This window comes from Blennius ocellaris (genome assembly GCF_963422515.1).
Source record: "Blennius ocellaris genome assembly, chromosome: 21".
Classification (NCBI taxonomy): Eukaryota; Metazoa; Chordata; class Actinopteri; order Blenniiformes; family Blenniidae; genus Blennius; species Blennius ocellaris.
In genome coordinates this window covers 4912905-4937459 of record NC_137670.1, presented here as the reverse complement: position 1 = coordinate 4937459, position 24555 = coordinate 4912905, and the positions used below count along the sequence as shown (strand labels likewise).

The 24555-nt window shown below is 43.5% G+C and overlaps 1 protein-coding gene across 1 annotated transcript in view; it reads left to right on the top strand.

Annotated features, from left to right (window-relative positions):
- The window catches only part of sdk2b (sidekick cell adhesion molecule 2b), a 284284-nt gene that overhangs the window by 204011 nt on the left and 55718 nt on the right, over nt 1-24555 (top strand). The window contains exons 3-5 of the mRNA XM_080516865.1: nt 9646-9752; nt 12352-12499; nt 22676-22809. Coding sequence (XP_080372991.1) covers nt 9646-9752; nt 12352-12499; nt 22676-22809 — 389 coding nt within the window. The remainder of the gene's footprint in view (nt 1-9645; nt 9753-12351; nt 12500-22675; nt 22810-24555) is intronic.

The window sequence follows — 24555 nt, the reverse complement described above, 5'->3', positions numbered from 1 at the left end:
TCTGATCTCAGTTTCTGCAACTTAGAACAAGGGTTCCCAAAGTGGAGTGCAGGATTCCCTGAGCAGGGCACCAGGTTCAGTTGGACTCAGAGGATTCAAGGTTTCAAAATTTCTGTTTTGGGTAACTCAAAGTGAAAACGCATTGTTTCACGTTTATCATTTCAGGAGAGTTTCACGTTCACACAACAACGTGTTGAAAATTATATCCACTTCCACAGAAAGCGATGTAGTTCGCGTTCCAGGCCATGAGTGGGCACTGTTGTTTGTTTTGCAAATGAAACATAATGAACACTTCTTAAGAGAAATAAGAAGCATTGTTCTGTACACACAAATTGACAAATGTTTAAAGGGAAACTGTGTCCACATTAAGTCATTCCTCTGTTGTACATTTTTTCTGGTTGGCAGTTGCAGATGGCCAGACTGGGTCAAGAGCTTTAGTCACTGTGTTATTTATTCCCAGGACTGTTTCATTGAATGATCCAGTGCTCCATCTTGTGGTCCAAACCTGTACTGCAAGGCTCAATGGGCTAGGCAAGTTGGATTTTGGAGTGAATTAGGTCGGTATGGATATATCTGATGACAAAGACTTCCTCCCAGTTTTGATCCTGATAAACTAACTCTGAGAACAACATTTGCATTATTTCACTGTTCTCTCATGCATTTTTACAGTCAGCTGTTCAGTTTTTTTATCTCAACTTCAAATTGTGAAGTCTGAAACTGAAACAAAAAGATTTTAGCTTCATAGAAAAGTTGCTGTTCATATTTGTTGCCATTTTTCATGTTTAGGCTAATTTTGTCCACACTTGACCCCTCCCACCATAACAGGTGTTGTCTGTCTCATTGTGCAGTTTATTTAAATTTAGATCGATTTATGTTGATAATAATGAACCTTTTTTTAAAAATACTGTGCCAAAACAATAAAAATATGAAATTCTCCTGGCTTCTTCTCCAAGTTCAAGCTGTTGTGGAGAGCTCAGCCACGTCTTTCCCGTTACCCGTCATGGTGCAGGGCAGGAGACGGAAGGTCAGGATGTTAATGCACAAGAGAGCATTTCAGCTCCCGATTACGCAGATAATCGGACACCCTGTTTAATGGAAGTGGCATAATTGTTTGATTAGTCACTGTTACATGATTATGGACTTTACAACAGTAGAAAATTACATTACTGTGTCGGAGACAATCCGAATCTTATTCGACCGTCGACAGCTAAGATCGCAACAACCAACGTCAGTATGGACTGTGTGCGTATTGTGTGTTTGGTATGTTTATGTGTGGACATGCAGTACTACTCCCACGTTAAGCCTGTCTTTGTGCCAGGAGAGGGAAGTAGATCCCCATATTAATAAGGTTATGGTAGAGGTCCCCAGTGCTGAGAGCTGCTTTAAATATTGACACCGTGCGACTTGACCTTGTGTCCTCTGGCAGCCGATCAATACTGCAAGGTCTGCGTGGGCATTATTATTCAACACGTAGGTGTGGGTGAGCGCCAGAGAGCGAAGAAGACAGAGTGTGCCTGGAGAGGAAAGCGAGTGGCCCAGTTTCAGTGAGTGTCACTCCACCGAAAGGCCGAGAAGGCCGTCACCTAACAGCACATCCCACCCGACCGACACTCGCCATCGCACCCGCTCTCTCTCTCTCGCACCAATAGAAATCGTCTAATCGATTGATTAGTGAAATTAAAACTCACGTCGGTGAACAGAGAAGCTCAGACCCGACCCCATTAAGGGTTTTTGAAGCACGCGATGCTTCTGTGAATCAATGCGTCCATGAAGACTCGGCGTTGCAGCTTTCCCATGACCGAAACCACAAGGGTGAATACCTGGCACTCCACCAGTCTTTACGCTGCCAAATTAACCTCGAAACTTAATTAAGAGAGTTAATTATTAATCAAACCTCAAGAGCCACGTTTGTTTGTCAATTGTTTCTTGGCTTGGAGTTGGTGGAGTGTGTCTTCGGCTTGTGGGAATACAAAAGTTTTCCTTCTTTTCATATTCTAATGAGACAGACTGAGAAACTTAACGGGGCTTAACGGAGGCTAGAAGCAACAGAATACATACGGAACGGGTAAAACATGACACTCACTGTTAAGATTGATTGACTTATCGTTGGACTCTCTCTTGTTGTCGTCACGTGTTCTGAAGAGTGAAAATGTTGTCTTTTCTCCACAACGCAACCACAACAAAATAAGTGCTTTCCTAGTCAACTCTGGCTTCTCACAATCAAACCGAAAAACTCAGAAATAATGAAATTAATGTTTTGACAGCTAGCATAATGTCACTGGTCACTTCAGTCTCTCGTCATGACTCAACTCTGTAAAACATGAGAATGTGTTAAAAAACAAAAAAAAGGCCATTGATGTGTTTCTATCGTTTGAAAAGAGAGCAATAATCAGGTATTACAGGTGTACATTCTGTTTTCCATGGCACATTATGAGGAAAGACATGAAAAGAATCAAAAATGTGGCACAAATTAGTGTAAAAAGGCATTTGAATGCACTTCCGGCAGAAAGGAATAATACCGTTAATGAAAAGCAGAATTAACATGATGGTCTTCATGGCAACAAACAAATTATTTGTATTTTGTTTCTGTCTTTTGTAGAGGTTTAGGCATCTTTAATTGAATATTCATTGATCTGTTGGTTTTTCTTTTGTCTCGATACATTTAGACACAAATGTCTCGACCTTTACTTCCGTACATTCTTCAGACTGTCTTGCTCATTGCTTTAGGACGTGTGAAAACGGAAGACAAGTGTTTTGGGCGTTTACATGAAAACGGCACTTGGATCAACTGAAAATGCAATTTTTTGAAAACAGCTTTCAAGGTGGAAGCTTTAAAAATAAAGCTTCGACTATGTCTCCATGGAAACAGGGGAACACACAACAAAAAAAACCTTGATTGCGGACATGGGGAAAACACAACTTTTCCAGAATGCATCATCTTCGTAGTACATATTTCTTCTTAGTTCTAAACATTGTTCAAAACCAATTCATGGCTTAGTTGAATTCTACCATTTGAATCCATCCAGAACCAGATAAACACAAGATTGTTTAAATATCTTCTTGTTATGTGTTTGTTGTTGTTTTTTTGTTTTTTTTGCGATTGCCAGAGAAACTCATGTGATCTTCATTTGATGTGTCTTCCTCACTTAACCTCCTCAGCAGTCTGAGGTCACACACACTTTTCTCATGAGGTGACTCACCGGATCAAACCAGAAAAGTTATGGTCACAAGTTAATTTTCCCAAATATCTCAATCCGCGCAGAAATAAGCAAATGGACCTTGAGATCTAAATTTGCACGCATGCTCGCATATTCTTTGACATTACCCATAAATCCTTGCAGCCACCGCTACTGCCGCCAATCCTCATTTCCACACTGGATTGTTTCACGGAGTCGTGTCAAATTCCAATAAAGGATTTTTGTTAAGCTCGTTTGTGGCCCTCTCTGCGTAATCTACGAACATTTTGTCCATCATTTTGTCTAACATGTTCTATCTGAAGAGCCATTACTATTATGAATACAAGTAATGAAAGCAAAGTAAGTCAAATTGACGATAAAGTACATAGAGCCGCTCTACTTCACAAAAGGGCAGTTACCTTGAGAAAAATAAATAAAAGTGTGAAGTATTTTATTAAAATTTTTCATAAGAAATAGACATGCAGAACTGTTGATAACAGGCTTTTTTTTTTTTTTTGGTCAGTGTTGTTGAACTGAGTGGTTAACTGACCGGTTGTCTCGGTTAAATCCGATTATTTGATTTAGTTTGACTCGGCTGCCCTTGTTCTTTTTGCGACCGAGCCGGGAGCGCTAATGAGCGCTGCATCATTCCTGCTGAGAAGGGGGGGGGGGAGAAAAAAAAAAGTAGCGGTAACATCCAATTACTCGGGTCTGTACTTGAATCGCACGGTGTGAGGGGACTGACAGGCCTCGAACACATCCTGCCGGGTCGTATCTCCCTCCCTCCCGTCTCCGGATGACCTTAATGGATTCCCGACTGGAACTAAAAATGTCCGCTTTTCTATCTCCCTGGCATTTTCTTCCATAGCCCACGGATACAATAGATTTTTTTTTTTTTCCCCTCTGCCTTTCTATCTCCTCCGATTGCACTCGTTCACTCCTTGTTTTCAGTGGCCGAGTGTCAGTGTGCTGCTGGAAGGCGGTATAAGGTTTGTACGTGGGCACAATTATGTGAAAAACACTCAATCTTCACGTTAAAACATTAGTTTAAACATTTTATTTTCTTAATGTATTTCCTATATCAGGAGTGTCCAACCCATTTTGGTTCAGAGGCCACATACAGCACAATTTCATCTTAAATGGGCCGTACAGGTAAAATAGTGCCATGATGACCTTTACATTTAAACTTTAAAGTTGTTCTTTATCGTTGCACAAAGTATATATAAAGAAAATGCCTGTTTTACAACTACTATGGAAAATGACTACAATTTCAATACAAAGACAATTTTAATTAAACATTCTGGTGCAAAATACTGTGAAATATACATAAAAACCTTGCATTATGCATGTTTATACACTCTTATTTCAAACACAGAAAAACACGTCCCAGATAAGACCAGTTAAAGCAAACTGCTACACCACCGTGTAACACAGTTATTTCAAAGCACGTTGGCAAAGAAAAACAAACAACAATTCCACATTAGGCAAGGGAAAAACTACATTTTAACTGGAAGAAACCTGCAGAATCAGACTCAGAGGTGGAGACTTGTAGTCAGGGGATAATTAAAGAGAAAGCGACAGGACAGACCGACAGATTCTTGGGGGGGGGGGGGGGGGGGGGGGATTCAAACCGTGGTTCCGGTAGGTGCGTCACTGATGAGTGTAAAATCGTGTGAAATTTGCTTTTTTTTTTTATCAGTAAACTATCTGCAGGAAACAAATGTCCTTTTGTTTTCCCTTTAAAAAAAAAAAAAAAAAAAAAAGGTGTACAACACGTGGAAGCCCCCACCCCCATTTCACCCCCTGGGGACCCGAGACAAATCACCATCTATTGATTTCCAGGGGCTTAAGCCTGAAGTCCCATTACCTGTCATGTATTGTATGTGGTAGGTATTAAGAAGAAGAGAACCCCATCACAATGAATACACTGTATTTTACAAACGGATTGACTACACTTTCAAGAGACATGGCTTGAAAAGCTATATACCACCTTATTGATTTGTTTGCAGGGACGTCGCCCCCGCAGCTCACCAAAGAGCAGTAAATATCAACGTTCGACTTTGTGTCGATGTCTGTCACACGCGAGCGTTTCGCCCGGCTCGCCGCTTCTCGCCATGGATACTTCGGTCACGTGATCAGCACAGTGCCGGCGTGTAATCGTCTTATTAGAGCGTAGGCACTCATCAGTGTAAGAGAAAGCAGCGTCTTCCCTGTAACGACTTTTTTGTTTGTGTGATGCTGGAGGCTGTTGAGGTTTTTAACAAGACTGTAGCACTGCTGTAAGTGGGCTCATTAGCTGAAGTGAAGTGACATCAAACTGTGATACGAGGGTGAGGACCTTTCGTTTAGCCGCAAACAATACTGTTAGAATTAAAAAAAAAAAAAAAAAAAAAAACCCACATAATTACAAGTGAGCTGTGACTCACTGAGCTGATTTGTTGCTTTATGCAATGTTTTGCAGAAACAACCAAAGAAATGACAAGAAGCGGCTCAAAGGCGACGGTGAAGGCATCGACAGTCTCATTACCGGCTCATCCGAACTTTCTACAGCCTTATAATTTGTTGTGATTTACTTTTACAATAGGCTGGAGTGTAATTACAGAGTCCGTTCGATGCACGCAACGAGGCTTTATGGTGTTACTGTTTTATTAGCAGTTTGAGTGAAATGTTATTGGGGCTAACCTTGGGAACAGGTATGAAGTTATTGTCACAACACTGTCAATAAAAGGGATCACAGCCTCCTTTCCATAAAGGATTATGCTTTAACCCCCTCCCCCACTATCCCTCTGTCTGCCCCTCCCATGAATAATTCACTGACAGATATTTTGAATACTGTTGAATAGAACATATACCTGTTTTAAAAGACATGCATGCCTGCAGACACCTCCGTCATGCTCAGATCCACTGAAAACCGCAACTTTTTGCAAATGGCTCCCGAGATTGGAACTTTTTAGAAAAACACTCCCATTTGTTTTCACTTGAAATGTTGTGGAAACGCGGTCTTAGTATCCATTATCAAGTCATCTGGATCAATAAAACAGATTTTAAAAATGGCGTCCTTCCACCCTCTCCTCGCATGTGACATCCAGTCCTCTTTCCCACTTCCATCCTTCGCCCCGTCCCCACGACCCGCCTCCCCACCACTCCTCCATCTAATCATTTCTCCTGAGTGGGGCTAATTAAAGGGGATCTGAAGGAGTGCGCTGACCACAGGAACATCAATCAATCTCTGTCCAGCACAGAAAGCCCCCGCTGACTCCCCAAACCGGCTGCTGCCAACGTGCACTGCAGCGCAAAGGTTAATTGTATTCATTATATAAGAGGAGCGAGAGAGACAGAGAGAGAGAGAGACAGAGAGAGAGATATGGAGAGTCTGAAAGTGAGAGAGAGCGAGTGAGTGAGTGTCACCCTAAAGGCTTTGTTCAGATTAAACTTTGAGTTGTGACACCACCTGTCAGCTATTTTCCTTTTAATACTTCTCTGACCAAATCTTGCCTTTATTAATAACATTTTCTATCCCTTCTCTTCTGACACTTCTCCACCATCGCTCTACCTCATCTTCATCGTCTCCACCTCACCTCCATCGTCTCCACCTTATCTCCATCATCTCTCCACCTCATCTCCTCTCCACCTATGCAGAACACATGCTTCTGATTGTATTAATGCAGCTGATGGAACATATGAGAGAAGGCAGGCGTCATTAATAAAGCCTCCTGATTAGTTGATTAAGCCTCAGCAGACTTTGGTCTGAAACTCATTTAGTCCTTCGGGTCTAACTGACACAGTTGGTAATGAGATTTGATACTGCTGCTGTTTCTTTGTGTGTGTATTGGAAATCTTGCCAGTTTTCTTTTTTTTTGCAGCCTTCCAGGTTTTTTTATCAGTATTACACAGGTGGAACTCAGCGTTAATAATCTGACACAGCAAATGAGTTGGATGGAAATTGTCATTGTTTCTTTTGTTTTTGTACTTTTGATATCACAGTTATGTAAGCCAATTCCGTTCAGAAGTGGTTCCTATTCTGTTTTGTAGTGACGTTTCTCTTCTGCCAAACATGATTTCCTACCATTGTAGAGTCTTTGCTGCTTTTCTCTCTCCACATAATGGATTTAGTTTTTAATTACCGGTACCTTACTTTATGGAATTGTCCCTGATCTGAATCCTGCACAGAAATCTGCTCAGTTGTCACTCCAACTTGCACGATCCCCCATTTGGATGTGTGTTTCAAAGATCTGGAAGCAGACCACTTGAGAAGTCTTCTCTGAGCTGAAAGCTGAAAAAATACGATGCATTTTCATTGTCGTGTAAACAGGGTCTTAATGTAGCACATCATCTATTGTTTTCCTAAAGTTTTTCACATTATACAATATTTGACTGTCATCTTCTATATAGGCCACACAAAGCACAACTCTTTATGGAAAATGGCAAATTTGTCCAAATTTGCCAAATTGACAGTTGAACTGTTATAATTATAATTTTCATTTAAATTCATATCCATTTCACTTATTATGAATTCACTTCTAAAAATGTGTTTTAAAGGATATCCGAAGTTTTACCCGCAGCAGAGACATTTAAATATTTTCCAAAAAAAAGTAACATATTTATGCATTTATTCATAGTTTTTAATGTTTTAACTGCATTCATTTATATTTAATCGTCGAGTGCAAACTGGGTGATGTTTACATAACTTCATGTTCAGGTATTTGTGCTCATTTCAGAGGAATTGTTGTCTATGGTGGCCTCTATTATGCAAGCGCTCAGTCCGCAATCACAGTTTCAGTTTTGCAATTGTCCAACTTTGCTGCAAACAGCTTGTCGAGAGCACTCATGAACTCTTAAATTGCTTTCTTTTACATCTCAGTCGCATAAGCTCTCCTCAAACGTTTACTCAAGACGGAAGGGAGAAAAAAAAAACCCCACCTTTCAAAAACTAAAGTTTAAATCCAACTAGCAGAAGAAGGAAAAACAAACTCTTTGCATGTGGTCGCTATGGCAACGTGGACGTCCCATTGCCGAGGGTCACACTCAGACTGTCTGTCTGGCGCTATGCTAATCGCTCTTGAGCACATATCATGCCTGTGACAGCAGAGATGGCAAACACACTCCTCGTGGCAACTGTTTCACCTCCCACAAGAAGTATCCGTTCTGACACGGGTGTGTTGTGCCCGACTAAACGCGTGCAACGGCTCTGGGCTAAATTACAACTTCTCCTCGCACTTCTCCGTTCTGACATGCTGTCGGAGACTGTCTGCAACCGTGTTGGGAGCCACTCCGTGTACGGCTTCATTAGGTCTTAGCATAAGGTTGATGTCTGGTTCCTAAGAATTCCTGGTGAAATCGCAGCCAGTAGCCTGATGCCATCGATCTTGGATTGTTATTACAGTGACTGAACTCTACAACTCCCGAGACATTCTGGAATAGGAATGATGACACTCTCTTGTTGTTATTATCTATCTCCTCTATTTGATATGGTAATAATGCACATACGCAGTAGTAGCACTTCCAAAAAGTTGCGCATTCAGCCCTTCACATGGTAACCGATTTGGAAAAATGTGAAACAGTTCCAGCTCGGGAGTCGTTTTCCAAAAGTTGCTTTGTCAGTGGCTCCGAGTACCATCGTTGTGTAAACCAAAATGCAATGGCAATTCCTCCAGTTTCACTTGAAATCATGGGCCTTAAACAAGCAAACAGGGTCACAATTAGCCTTGAATGCATTTTTTCGGACTAGGAAACTGGAGTACCCGGAGAAATAGCCATCCTCGCTCATGTAGATGGATATTTGAACTCCAACAGGCAAATCCTTAGAAGACCACCTCCCTGCTGTTAGTTGCCTGACCTGCCTCTTTTCTGGCGCCAGCTGCATCAACCAGACATGGCTTGAGGTTCACTTCCCTCCCCGATGCATCGAAAATCTGCCGCGCTGCCTCCGCATGGCGCCAAGGCGGTACTGCCACCAACAGCTGGACGCTGAAGTCAAGGTCGCCGGTAGAGCGTCAACTGCAAGAGGCAACGAGGCCTCAACCCTCATCCCAGGGGATTCTCTGCCTCTGGGCGTGTATGTATGTGCGTGTTTGCTCAGATGACGTTTTAATAGAAGTGTTTGCTGTCTGCGCCTGGTCTACGTAAGCATCCGTGTCTTCAGGGAGAGATTCACTCTGGTCGCCGTGCTACCCTCTCGAGCGTCATTATCATCGGAATAAACAACAGCTAAGCCTCAATGTCCTCGGTGCCCTTGTTCCTCCATTAGATGGTCTTAGGTTTTATGGGTGTGTGTGTGTGTGTGTGTGCGTGCGTGCGTGCGTGCGTGCGTGCGTGCGTGCGTGCGTGCGCGCAAGCAGCTTTACTAATTCTCAAACCACGCTGAAATCTGTTGCCGCTTCCTTGAATAAAGTGCTTTAATATTTTGGAATTAGTTTGTAATCGTTGAACATTGTCCTTGTGTGTGTGTGTGTTTCTGTGCTCACTCAAGGTACCTCATCCCTTCACTGGACCGCTCCCATGCCGGGTTCTACCGCTGCATCGTGAGGAATCGGGTGGGTGCCCTGCTACAGAGACGCACGGAAGTGCAAGTGGCCTGTAAGTATCCACACAGATGAACAGACCCGACGGATGAATAAATGGGCGCATGATAGATGGAGACTGAGCGAGGGAGAGTGTGTGTGTGTATGTTTGTGTGTGAGTGTGTGTGTGTGTGTGTACACAATATGCCCACACTCTGTTTGGTTGCCTTTGTATCAAGGACTGACTGGGGAGGGACAGATGCTGGCAGGGTGAAAGATCTACCTGCATCTCATTCGGAGTGTTATCAACCCGGACAGCTGTTCCACTCAGCATTCTCATTAGATTGATATTGTTGCCACAGTTCTTTTTTAACTTTGCTTCATTTCAATATGACCGCCGCTTATTCCGTTCTCTCTCTTTTGTCAACAACATCTGTCGCTCCTTTTGCAGGAAGGAAAAATAAATAAATAAAATTCAAAACAAAAAAAACCCCTCCCTATGCAGCATGTTTCTGTAAATTTTCTCCGCTGCGTTCGGGCTCCCCCGTCTTGTTAACGAGCTATTACGGACAAGCCGCGGCGGTGTCTGGAGTATTGTCACGTCTAATGCCCCCCCCCCCACCACCACCACTACCGCCACCTCCCAGCTTTGCACCGCCGTCCTCTGCACGTTATCCGGCCTTCCCGGGGTTTGTCAGGTTCGCTGGCTTCCTCTTGTTCGGGAGACATCTGAGTGGATGTGACGTGCTGCTGTACACGATTCAGTCGAGCAGGCAAGAGGCCGGGGGGAAGGGTGGGGGGGGGGAGGACACAGTCCCCCGGGTACCCTCCTTTAGACTGTCGCTGGAGCCACCTCCTTCCCCCATTCTCTGCTGACTTTGTTGTTTGGCCACCACAGCTTTCTATTTATTTCTTGGCTTCCACCCCACTGTTATTCAGGCCCACTTCATTCCCACTTCTTCCCATTTCCATAACCACCCCCTACTCCCTTCGATGGAGACACAGTTGGAAAAAAAAGGAGAATTAAAGACACCTGCATGCAAAAATGGATGAGATAGACGAGGCAGGGGTGAAGGGGATAGAAAGGAAGAGCGATGGGGATCTCTTTCGGATGTTCTTCCATTGCCGCGGCACTGCTGGCACGGCGGCGACGCACCTCGCAGGAAGGGGAACACGCCGGGCCGTCGGAGGGGATCATCACATCATCAAAACCACAGATCAAAGTTGGGGGATTTGCACACTTTCCACATTTCATCAGCGAAGCGCCACAGCTTTTTTTTTTTTTTTTTATTTACTTTGAAAGAGAAAAGTAATAAGATTTCCATCGACGCACAGCCAGTCCAACACCCCCAAGCTCAAAGCCCCAGACCTAAAATTGTGTCTGAAATGTCTTTAAGTTGAATTGATTGTCTGATGAAATTTCACATTGATTTTTAGGTAAATTTTCATGCTTGAATTGAAAAGGAATTTCAAGATTGCCACTTCTCTAAACTTCAGAAAAAAAGACAGTCGCCGTCAACGTGTGTTAGTGCCTTGCGCTGCTAAGATGCTAAGATTGAGGCCCTGTTTACTCGACAGTGTTTTTAAGTGAAAACTGTTCTCAAGGTGGAACTTTTTAAAAAACAGCCAGTCTCTATGGAAACGAGCACAAATGAAACTTTTTGAAAGGCTTAGACTCTGCTTCTGTGGAAATTGGGCAAAATGCAACTTTTTAAAAGTGATCCATCTCCATGGAAATGGAGAAAAACCCAACTTTTTGAACATAGTTATTCTGCATGTGTGTGAGTAGATGGACAACAATGGAGAATCCCAGAGTGTCATGGTTCTGTCCATATGAATGTCTGTGTTATGTCAATGTCTACAACGTGTTGTTCTCTGTGCATGTGTCTGTGGTTTTATTACAAAGACAAACAACAGCACCTCCTAGGGGCCCAACATGAAAACGACATTGTTTTCAGTGTTTCTACCAGCATCCTTTTCAAAAAGAATGCTGAAAACAATGTGTTTTGCAATTGAAACGTCGCGCAAACGGGGCCTGAGAGAACATTCCTTAATATAAATCTAATTAAAGATTTTGTACTTTAGTGAAAAATCATGCTCAGATAAATTGGTAGCAATCCACGCAATAGGGCAGCAGTTACGTGTCGGGTTGAAACTTTGTTGGGTAAGAATCAACAATTCCAGTGAAAATTGCGCTAATTTCCATCAAAAAGTCAGCGTGTGTCCGTAGATCACGCTTACAAATTGGAGGAGCAGGACCAGCAGCACAGCGTTTCGGTCAGCTTTAAAGGATAATGAGACGAGGGAGCATTAAACCCTCTCTGAGGAATAAAATGTACTTCGAGCTCATAGAAAGGCAACATCTTCTGCGTGTAGTCGCACACACATTTGAGGCTCCGATCAAGAATGATTGCCATTGATGCATTCACACAGGAAGATAAGAAATATGAATATGAGTCAATTTATCGGCCTCTCATTGTCCCTCTGTGAGTCATTACATCTCGCTCGCCTCTCTTGACGTGGCGTGGAAACCATGGAAACAACGCCGCCATCAAAGTCCATCAAAGCTGCAGCATGTAGAAAGCAGATGGCCAAAGCTCTTCGGTCACCAGAAGCCAAAGTGGAGGGAGAGAAATGTGTGTCTTTACTTTTATTTTCTGTCTTTTTCTCTCCAGTTATGGGCAGCTTTGAAGAGGGTGAACGGAGCCAGTCCGTGTCTCAGGGCGAGGGCGCCGTCGTCCCGGCGCCTCGAATCCGCAGCTTCCCCCAGCCTCAGGTCACCTGGTTCAGAGACGGACGCAAGATCCCACCCAGCAGCCGCATGTGAGTCTGGCTTCTTTGAACTACCCTCGGGCGTGTCGGTGGCCTTGACCACTAAAAGAGGCACTTTTTATACTTTTCGGCAGACAAAATTCATCTGGAGATGAAAAACATGCTGAACTGAAGTGATGATGAAATGAACTTCTAAGCTGTTTCTCGACATATTTAAAGAGCATCTGAGGTTACATTGATGAAGTTTCATTGCTAATATTGAATATTACCAGATGTATGTATATATGATATGTTTAGCTGCTTTAGGCAGTTTTACGATTTCCCTTTTTTAGGCATTTGAGTTCAGTCTTTTTTTAGTTTGGAGATGATAGCTTTTTAGGCATGTGTTGTTAATTTTTAGTCATTTTATTTTAGATACTCTTTCTTTCACTTCTTGGTATTTTAGCAGTTTTTACCCCTTTGTTGTTTGGATATCTCATTTTACAGTTTCTTTTTTTCACTTTTTGGTATTTTAGCTGTTTTTACCCCTTTATTTCTTGGGTATATGTCATTTTACTGTTTCTTTTTCTTTTTGGTATTTTTTGGCATTTTAGCAGTTTTTGCCCCTTTATTGCTTGGAAACACATCATTTTACGGTTTCTTTAATTTTGGGTATTTTATCAGTTTTTAGTCCTTTTTCTCTTGGAGGTAAGATGTGTGTTTCTTTTCCCAGTTAAAGTTGGTAAAATGCTCAAATATCTTTACAGAATAAATCCGTTGAAAAGAGTCAAAATAATAAAAACTGTGATAATAGCTGCAAAAGTTGAAGTAGCTGAAGTGAAATTAAAACAACTACAAAAAACATTTACAATCTAATTATAGCCTGATTTTGAAGGTTAAATATTGTAGCTCCGAATACATTTTCTGTGGTTGGAAAAAAATATCCAATAAAGGTTTCAGACCTATGATTTAGCCATAGAGCGACTCGTATCCTTTGTCATTCATCTAAACGAGGCCGGCGATCAAAGTCCCAATACATATATATGGATATTTTCTTTAATATGACTTGACTTAAGTGGTATTTGGACACAAGACAAGAAGAAAAATCTCAATAAAGAATAGCAAACCCGTCGCTCCCACGGTGCTATAAGCTCAACACTTCTCCATGATATTGCGTGTATTTTTCCTTCAGTGATTGGCATTGTGTACCGTGTGTGTGTGTGTGTGTGTGTGTGTGTGTGTGTGTGTGTGTGTGTGTGTGTGTGTGTGTGTGTGTGTGTGTCACTTATCCCCATCTCATCACATCTACATTTCCTCGCAGTGGGAGGTGACCTTGCCTTTAGTAAGAGTGAGTCTTTCTTATCAGCTTCTCATCATCGCTAATCATACCTTGACCTAGAATCCCAATGAGACGAGCGCCCAAACACGCTGAAAAGGACGGAGGCTGCGCTCGGCCATGAGCGGCATCGCCGCTTTCACGTCGCCGTCGCCTTCCTCGCGACGGAAAAATCGGGTGAATGGCGACTCTTTTTGGCTCACGGATTTTCCCCGAGAAGCGTCCACGAGAGACTTTCGACTCGTCTCGCGTTTCACATTCCTCTCATTTACTCTTCTTTCATGATTCCTCTCCCCCTTGTCGCGCTGCCTTTTGTCTCCCATTATAGGCCACCTACTGCGTGCGCTTTGCCGCTCTTCATCCTCGCTTCCTAGCCTGCAGCTCAGAGAATGCTAATACCACACGCGCTCCCAAGGTCGAGGTGTGCAAATGAGTGCTGTTGATAACAGGCAGCCTTTCTTTTATTGAAAATCATTTAATTGAATTTGATTCGTGCCACTAGCGTTTACTCTATAGCAGCATCAAAGTGTCACAAGTGGGAGAGATTCAGAGAGAGAGAGAAACAGAGAGCTCCACCAAATGTTCCCTCAATAAAGAGTTGGTGTTTTGCTTTTTAGGACTTCTTTCCTCTGGAGTACATTCCAGGAACTTTGTCTTCGTACATTATCACACGACTTTTTACAACATTAAAAGACGCACAGTCAAATTATACGTTGGTGTGTCAGCTACAAGCTCCGTCCACGGGACAACTCGTCGGTGTCGTGCAAGCTGACACCAAAAACGGCAAGTTTTCATTTGAAAACGTTGCGTAGACGGAGCTACAGTTTGGTATTGAAAGAGAGAACGACAATGATACTACAAGCATGGTCACCGTTTCACTCCAATATCTTCCCTCCAGCCCTTCCCCCCCCCCCCATCTCTCCCCATATTCCCATCGTCCTCGCCCCTCCTCAGGTGTCATAACTTTAATTTGCAGACTCTTCAGGGGTCTGTCTCCTCGCTCGCCTCTGTGCTGTTTAATCACACCCAGCAATAGACGAGTGGAGGGGAAGAAAAAAAAAAGAATAGAAGCCAGCTCCGAAACTATTGTGATCACTTCCAGCCAATCTGGCAGATAATAAATCGTTGTTCTTCTCTGGATGCTGCCATACTGTAACTGTTTATTTACTCACATTGGGTGTGCGTTTGGTATTGTGATTACTTTGGCTTGCCTCGCCTGTTTGAATTGGGGTTCTTGGAATGATGCGGAAGGGATTCTTTTCTCTCTCTCTCTCTCTCTCTCTCTGTTTCGATGTGTTGTCTTTGCTGTGGAAAAGACGCAGACGCTTTGAAATCACTTCAAGATGACACGTGTTGATTGCGAGGACTGTTTGCTAGACGGCCGCATGTCTTGTAAATACAGGCGAGGCGATTTGATTACGCCTCCAACGTAATAATTGCAGGTGCGACATCAAGCAAAACAACACGATCGACGTTTAATAGCATTTATTCAAATTTAGATCAAGTGGCAAATCCAGTAATCACATGCAAATGCAAGGTCGACGGTTTAGGAGACGGGGATGCTTGTCGCATGGCTTTATGGACAGTTAGCGCTCCAATGCCCGCAATTTCAAACGCAAAACTTTTCTGAAAAGAAGACGCAAAGATGATGCATTTCCCATTGAAATGTTGTCCCGTTTGAGTCTAAATAGTGATTGTAAAAACAAGCGCTTGAGGCGTCCGGCGGCAAAACTACTTTCTGTTGGCATTAGTGATTTAAAGTCTTAATAGATATTCAAATTGAACTACAACATTTTTGGTGATTCCTTTCTTTACCATATGTTTTCATTGAATTTTTTTTAAACTTTTAAAGGAAAATTTGTTTTGAAGCCAATTACCTGGAAATCCCGTGATTTTTAAACTGGCAAAAACAAGCTGTGAAACCTGCTGAACATCAGCGTGTTAGTATAGTGTGAACACAACACCCCACTCAGGCCCTGGATGTGTTAGGGAAACCCGCAGCAACTTAATGAACTCAGCTTTTTTTCTTTTTTTTTTGCTTCCCTGCTGCCAGTTTCATCCTGGCAAGGCAGCGTCTGGCTGTGGCACCGTGACTGCTCTCGCTCTGCCATGTGGCCTGTGCAGCTGCTGGTTTTGGCATCCATGTGAGGCTCCTACGGCGTCTCAAACAGCACACGCATCAACTTATTCACTTATTGTCGTGTTTTTCTCTGATAGGCTTTTTTTGGGTTTTTTTTGTTTTTTGTCTTGTTTTCTCGTTGACTCTCCACGCTCAAATATCCTGTCCTTGTTTGAATGGCGACTTTGGTCTTGGGTTCAGCCCGGACCTTCGTGTCTTTGTTGTGCCGTGATGTATAGGCAAATGCAAAATAGACAAAATGGCTAATTTAGCGCTAACCATCATTATTCTTTCCGTATTGAATGCGGATGCATTTGGCAGGGTCTCCTCCATTCAGCTGGTGTGATTTGTTGGGTTATTTTGGAGACTTAATGTGGTGTATAATCAGTCGTCTCAGTAAACACATTTGCCTGGAAATGTATGGCTGCTGGCGAGGAGGCGAGTCTGTTGCTGGAAAAGCGAAGCGGCTTGTCCTTTCACTACTTCACCTCCGACAGCAGCTCAGCGCCCTGCTACCTGTTGGGTTTGTTGTTTTTTTTGTTTTGTTTTTTTTGGGGGGGGGGTTCTTTTTCTCCCCGGAACTTTCCTATTGACACTTTGGCATGGATTTATCTGCAGTACAACTGAAACAACCTTGTAAAGGTGTCTGTTAAGACAGAACACAGAGGAGCCTGACCTGGTGGAGTCAGCAAGAGGACACACACACACACACACACATACGCACCGCGGCCTGCTTGAATAATTTGCTGTAGCTACTGGTCAATTAATGGCCTCTGCCTGTGATACCAGGTCCTGTCAGCATGCTATGGATTCCCCATTAGTCACGGGGGCCGGTGAATAGCCGGGCCCTTCCTCTGCATTTCCCTGCAACGACCCGGCATTCGTCATGAACCCAACGAACTGTCCCTCCGATGGGAAGAGATGTCAGTAACACCCGCCTCCGTGCAGAAAGGATGCTCAAACTAATGAATACATCGAATCAAACCTGTAGGCAATGATTGTTTTTCTAATCAGTAGCCATCTATTATGTGAGGCCCGACCAGAGCCATAGGAGGGGAAATAAAAAACGTATACGGATATCGCCAGAAATTATTAATTGTTGAATCATTGAGGCACGATATATTTTTGGCCAGAGTATTATTGGCAGATAAGCGAGAAAATTCAATTATTGGTTGCTCTAATAGAATATTGCACTGCTAATTATATCCAAGGATATGCGTTCTGGCTGCGGACTTAAAATCCAGATTGTCTCTCAGATCAGCAGCGCTGATCATAACAAGACTCACACCGTCAAATCAAAGCATTTACGCTTTGTTTTCCAAACAATTTATTAAAATCTCTGATAATTATTGTTGCCGGCCTTGAAAAAAATGGTGTTACTGTTTCTGTAATTCACGCACAAAACATGTAGAACGATGCGAAACATTGGAAAACCTCACTGTTCAAAATTCACATTTTGACACAAACATTTATTTAAACATTTACACACACACATTGATATATCCCAGTTAATTCTATTCTGAATCACGTAAAGTTGTAGTTACATCTCACATCTTGCTACCCAACTGCTTCATCCATGTATGTCTTTAATATTTTTTTGTTTTTGATTAATTTAAAACAAAAACAAAATGTTAATTTATTCTCACGGATTTTATTCAAATTCTTGTTATTATCTGTATTTTTCAAACCTTGTTGGGGTCTCACGTTCACTCCCTTCACACATTGAGCCACGATCGACTCCACGTCTGCCTTCCCGAGTTAGAAGAAGATTAATAAATAGATAGGTGGAGAAAGGCGTTTTAAAGATTTCTTAAGCTCTATCAATTCCTGACTTTATTGATTTTGAAATGTTGATTAATATGTCTGACTTAAACATACAGGTGCAGATCTTTTATACTGAAGATAAACAACATCGCTCATATGTATCCCTGCATCTTTTCAATATTCAGTAGCTCGGGGTCGATGCAGACAAAGTTGAGAGATTTTGGAGTGTTTGCAGCCTCCTTCTATTTTCCTTCTGAAGCCTCAATGAGCCGCAGGAAGCAGGAAAACAAAAAGTCAAAGCAGTGAGGTGCAAATCTCTGCGGTGTGAAAACAAGTGGCTGTTTTGATGAGCATCGCTCCTTCTGCTCCCCTCGTCTTGCTCTCTCTCTCTCTCTCTCCCTCTCTCTCTATCTCTCTACTCTGTCTCTCGTCCCCAGGAGCTGGGCCTGTTTCATCACAGGTCTATTGAGCAGTAGGACCTCGCAGCTTGTTGCCGACTGTCTCTACGGCTTAGCTCTACCTTCATCGGCGTGCCTGTGGTTTGACTCATACCTTAACCCGGCCATGTGGGCTGCTTGATCCAACCGACCCTTCGCTCCTCGCTTCTCCGTCTCTTTGTGTCTCTGGGGGAGGTCATCAGACGACTGGGGCCTTTTGTCTGCTTGTAACTGAGGTGAAACGGGATCCGGCCCCTCGTGGCCCGGTGGATAGGGACTCCAGAGTGTGTTTGCGTGACGAACAGCTCTCGCACTGGAATAATGGAGGACCTGCAAGAAAAACTTGGTGGTTTAACGCTGTATTGCAGTGGTGTGAAACATAGGGCCTTCAGAGAGAGGCTCCAATCTGGCTAAACCACCAACCAAATTGTGAAAATATCCCCCAAAAAATGATTGTTTGGGGGGGGAATTCCCTTTAAAATGGTTTTCTAGCAGTAGTCTTTATCTATATAGATGGTATGAGGCCCCAGGAGTGAAGAAATTATGTCATCTCCCTCACTCGCTCCACCTTTTACCAAACAGGTGAATCAGAGACTTTCCCCCTGATGATGTCATATAACCAACCCCTCTGGTATTAGATACTACCTTTGACCCTCCGACAGGTAGATAAGCTCTGCCCTTTAAAATTATGAGCAGGCACCATTTTATGTCCATGGGAATGCTGCAGTAAGACAGATGTGGAGCAAGCATGGACAGACATACCTCATTAGTATTTAAAGGTACAGACACAGAACCAGCCTGTTCTCAGTAGAGCTCACTGGCGGGTCTGTTAGACTGACTGTATTTCAGGACCAAGGCTGGATATGGGGAAACACACTATGAATACACTGTTGTTGGACCTCTGACAACTATAGGAAATTGTTGAAAAACTGTATAATATGTGACTTTTAAGACTTTATATGGGACACGACACTAAGAAATCAGTGATGTTGTCATGAAAGACCTTGCACTCACCTCAAAACCATGCCGTCAGGTTGACTTTGTAAAAACATACATAATGCATACATTACACTCGAGTTTTCACCAGAAGATGTCATTAAAATTGGATATATTGTTGAGACGGCGGTAATGTTCAGTACTAACTATACAAAAACATACAGTTTATCAAAACTTATCCTCTGCTTCACAACAAAGAAAAAGATTAAAGTTCAAATTTGATGGTTATTATAGGACTATTTTATCAGTCCACTCAAGTAATTAGTCTGTATGTGGCCCCTTTCCTCAAATGACACCCCGTATATGAATCATACATAATAATTAAAATCCAAGAGTGGAAGAAGCGATTTCCAAATAAAGCGTTCAAGCTTGTATCTCTCTGTTTTAATTGAACATAAATCCTCTTCATCCTCATTGATGTAGCCACTATAGGATCATTATAAGGCTGGCAGTTATAGAAACACAACCCCAGTTGCTTAACATAAATAAATTGATCCACAAGAAAGTAATTGCATACAAGAGTAATACAGCGTCTTGCTGCAAGCAGAACCAGGGTTGCGGAAAAGCTGCACAGTTGGCCAAGATGCTTCTTCGCAGCTGCCCTGCCTGCCAGGCCTCTCCGGTGGACCAGAGCTCTTTCTAGAGAATTATAATGGGGGGGGGTTAAAAAAAAAAGTAAATTGGGTTGGGGGGGAAGAAAAAATAAGAAGACAAAGTCTTCCAAAATGTGTGAATAAACAAAGAAAACAAAGCAGAAACAGAGGCATGTTCACACATATCTGATTCGTCCAAATTTCTCAGCTCTGTGGCTTGGACAAATCCCCTCACCGTGCCGAGTTCGTGGTCAGCCATCATTACGAGCGAGCCTCAGACAGCTGCTCACATCGCCGCTGCGAGCTGCAAGCGGTGGACGACCGGAACGCCTCCCGGGGGATTGGAGAGAAAGACTGAAAGAAAACACATCCTATAACAAGAAATTCCTGGAGAACGCAAATCAAAAAGGGAAAAAAAAAAACAGTTTTCTTACCTCTTTTAACCAATTTCTTATCTCTCTGTGCTTGCTCCCTTGATATCCATATTAAGCCATTCAGGATAATTGGCTTACTTTTAATTTCTTCCAGCATCATGTGGTCTTTGATCCCCGAGGCCCGGTAAGCACTGGGAGCAGTTAGATCTGCTGAACAAGCTGTGTAACAAAGTTTTGTGTGACCCCCACTGCACCAGCCCTGATTACAGGCTGAGGGGGGAGAAGGCTCTGCGGGGGGGAAGCACATTAAAATCAACTGGCAGGGGGAAAATGCCTCCCGCTCCCAGTAAAATGATGAAATCTCGATTTGCTGTGGATAATATTAGAGGGAACTTATTTTGGCAGGTACTTGGGGAAAGGTTATCATGTATTGAAGGGGGGGGGGGGTTTCCAGAAGAAAAGGATGCATATTGCAGAATTGAAGCTGGGGGAGTGATTTTTTCTTAACCAGCAGGTAAAAGAAGTTAAACCTGTGTCCCCGGAAAGGTCCCGGGAAGTCACACGGGATTCATTCAGCACTTTGGACAGTTCCGCTCTGCCCCCCCCCCCCCCCCTCCCCGACAGAGATCCATAATTCATCACTGTGTGTCCAGGATGTCACCGCTCCAGCGAGCGAGCATTAAATATTTACCACAGATCATAAGCTACAGCCATTGAGGCCCGCCTGCCCCTTTAGGAAGACTGTTTTCAGTCTCGGCATGTACCGGGAATCCCAGATGGGGCCGGCTGCAATGAGGTATTTGAAAATCAATCAGTCTCATCAGTCGTGATACTGTAAATGTGAAGACCAGAGGTTGGTGAAAAGCTCTTCCAACAAATCTCTGCCGCTAAAAGCGGATTATAAATACATTTTCTGCATGTGCTCATACTTTTACCACTTTTTTTTATTTATTGGAGTTCCTCATCAGCTCTGTAGCTCCCTTGATCAGACTCAGCGGGTTATTTTGATCCCCCACTGAGGAGACGAAGGTCAGGAGGGGGAAACAAGTGGACGAGGAAGTGGTGTGAGTCAGACTGGAGGATGAGGAGGAGGAGGAGGAAGAAGAAGAGATGGAGGCAATTAAACAGGAACACACTGATTTACAACAATCTAAGAATTTAGATAAAGCTGAGGTTTTTGTGGAAAGTATGGGAAGATGGCCACCTTCCAAACCCCGTACATAGAGGTACGGCATCTCGCAAATGTTTTTTAGATAATATTCATAGGCAATGAATTATTATGTAAATCTTCCTATATCGTCTGTAACTGCTACGCTTTGTACCGTGCATGCACCCACACCACTTTTTTTTTTTTTTTTTTTTTAAAGGATGAGTACAAGTAATAATCCAAGTAACAAGTAACGGATTAAGAGTATGCATTGCCGTAAACCGCCTCCACACATCCTCTGGTGACTAAGTTGCTGGTGTTGTACGAACTATCTTTCTCCTCTCTATACATCTGTCGTCCTCCCTTGTCGACCTGCTGTGACGTTGCCGAAGGACGACGTCACGTAATACTCGCCAGGTTGTGTCGGGAATCTTTTACCGCCGTGAGAACTCTGTGGAATGTGGACACTTTGCAAAAGGTTTAGCGCCGCTAATGATGGCGAAAAGCTCACAGAAGTGAAATGTCACAGAACAGGGAGGGTAGGACGGAGCAACAACCATTTGAATGATATTGATTTGTTTGTTCAAAGGAGTATTTCTCTGAAAAGCCAGAGCTTTCTGATGTTTTTTTTTTTTTTTTTTTTTTTGCCACGAAGAGATTTGTACTTTGGTAAATAAATGCTGGAATTTATCATCAGACAGCAGAGTGGAACAAGACTGAGCAGCACATGGATGGATAAGAGCAGACTGAAAGATATATGGGGACGAAAGCAGCCACTTGGAACGAGCTATCTGCCCCCCCCGATTCTTGAACAGGGACAGATAATAAGAAAATATTGATCGTAAACATGGTCAGGGTGCTGTAACATCAGGCGGCGCGTGAGGAGGAGGCCGCGGTGAGGAGATTTCTTTCCCCCGCCATTCGCTACATTGACGGGGGAGCGGCCAAGGGAGGACTTGATAAAGACAACAAGAAAGCAGGTATTAGCGCCTATAGCACACCTGCTGAAGAAACAGATTAGTGTTTATTTACTCAGGAATCAATTCGGCAGCCAATAAAGAAAACGCTATTGTCTGCAGCCAAAAGTTGTTTACCGGCAGATTGCAGGCTACGGGAAGTAGAAGGGGACAAAACAGCCAATTAAAAAAGCTTAGAGTCATTATGCAAGGCCATCATTTTTGAGGAGAGACTACTTGTGCACGGAGAAGTATGAACACGAGTGGATGTCGATACTTCTGCCCTGCTCAGTCAGCAATTACACATTGTTTACACAATGTGAATCAATAGACGTAATGCTGCTTGAACAGTGTAATTAAGATGTTAAATTGTTTAATGCCCTTTTCATCTCTGGGACGGAGTGCGGTAACCAAACCTCAGACAGGTTCCCCTCTAATGAGGCCCAGCATCAGCAGGATCGGTCTGTGTGTTTTCACCATTTCACCTTGCTCTGTGTATGTGTGTGTGTGTGTGTGTCTTCTACAGCGCCATCACTCTGGACAACACGCTGGTCATTCTGTCCACGGTGGCTCCGGACGCCGGGCGCTACTATGTGCAGGCGGTGAACGACAAGAATGGAGAGAACAAGACCAGCCAGCCAATCACCCTGTCAGTTGAGAGTGAGTGTACACACACACACACACACACACACACACACACACACACACACACACACACACACACACACACACACGCTCACACATGCACACACAAGCATAAATGCAAGCATGCACACACACACCCACCCACTCACTGTAATCATGTGGGTCCATCCATCCACCCACCCATCCCTCCCTCCCTCCATCCACCCATCGTATACTAAAGTATTTTTACTCCAGTAAACTGTCTTCACCCCTCCGTCCTCTCTGAAGCCGAATGAACCCAATCCCGGCTGAAGCCGTCGTCACACGTCTCTCCAGATTCCCACTGCACGCCATGAACAGGAAGCTGAGAAGCTCTTCTCAACATCCACAGTGAAAAACCGAAACACGCGACTCGACACGCGACTCGATTCAGGCAGCTTCAGCCGGGCAGAGTGAAGAATAAGAGGAAACGTAACAGACGGCATCTTATGATATGGTAGACTGGAGTTCATTATGGGAGTGAACGAGGAGGGTGAGGGGAAGATATTATAGCTGACAACACAAGGGAGCAGAAATAGCCTGTGGCGCATATTGAGAACAGAGCACGGTTGATTATATGAGGGCAAACACACACACACACCCACACACACACACACACACTTATACACACACGGTTCAGGCTATAGTGAGGGCCTAGCAGGGGGTCTCAGCTCATCATGTCTGATGGAAACATGCCATGCACTCACATAAACATTCCACATGTGCTTCGCACAAACACACACACAGCAGGCGTGCAGGCTGCTTCCACACTTGTGTGTTTGAGTGTCCTTGCATGTCACCGTATGTGTATCTGTCAGTATCTGCTACGGCAGCTGTTCCCGCAGCCACGCCTTTCACACTGCCTCTCCCAGGAGCTTTTCCGGCTTCGGCAGCATTTGCCTGAGACGTGGTGAGAAGAAGAAACGTTGTTCGTGCCGCAGTTTGAAAATTTCTATGGAACTTCCGGGAGGCTTAGAATTTAGCGTCTTTGGTTTTCTGGCATCAAATTGAGTTCTCTTTTTCGCCATCATTTTCAAGTGAGAATTAATAAATTCATTCTTCTGAATGCTAAATATGTCCGTCACTTCTCAAACAGCTCTCACAGCAAACGTTGTAATTCATTTAATTTGATCAAAGCTGATGTCGGCTTTTTTGTGCAAAAAAAAACCAATTCTGACCTTCAGATTTCACTTATTTACGTACAAATCCATACTATTGTTTGGCTACTAAAGACCCATTATCCTGTCCGTTTACACAACAACCGTGCTTAGAGCCACTGAAAATGCAACTTTTTGTAAATGGTTTCCAAGGTGGAACTTTTCGAAAGCAAAATTAGTTCGCCGAAAGCATCCAGTTTGCCGTCCGTTTATACGAATGTCTAATATTTACAGAGTAATGCCTGACCACAGCGCCAACTTGTGGTCATTTTGAGAACGTTGCCGTGTAAACGCGAAACCTTTGGGCGCTTAAATATCATAACAATTTTGACTGCAATGCTATTTTCCTAGAAACTTGTGAGATTGAGATGCTGCAATGGGTTTCAGGTGACAAGCACCATCTCTGTTGGTATGTGTGTGTGTGTGTGTGTGTGTGTGTGAGAGAGAGAGAGAGAGTGTGTGTATCCACGGGCCTGCATGCCGTATCCAATGACCCGAGATAGGTAAGACAGACTCATGACAGCACCTTTAGCTACATCTGACATGCACAGCCACGAGCACACTCCCAGGGCAGGATGGTGTGATG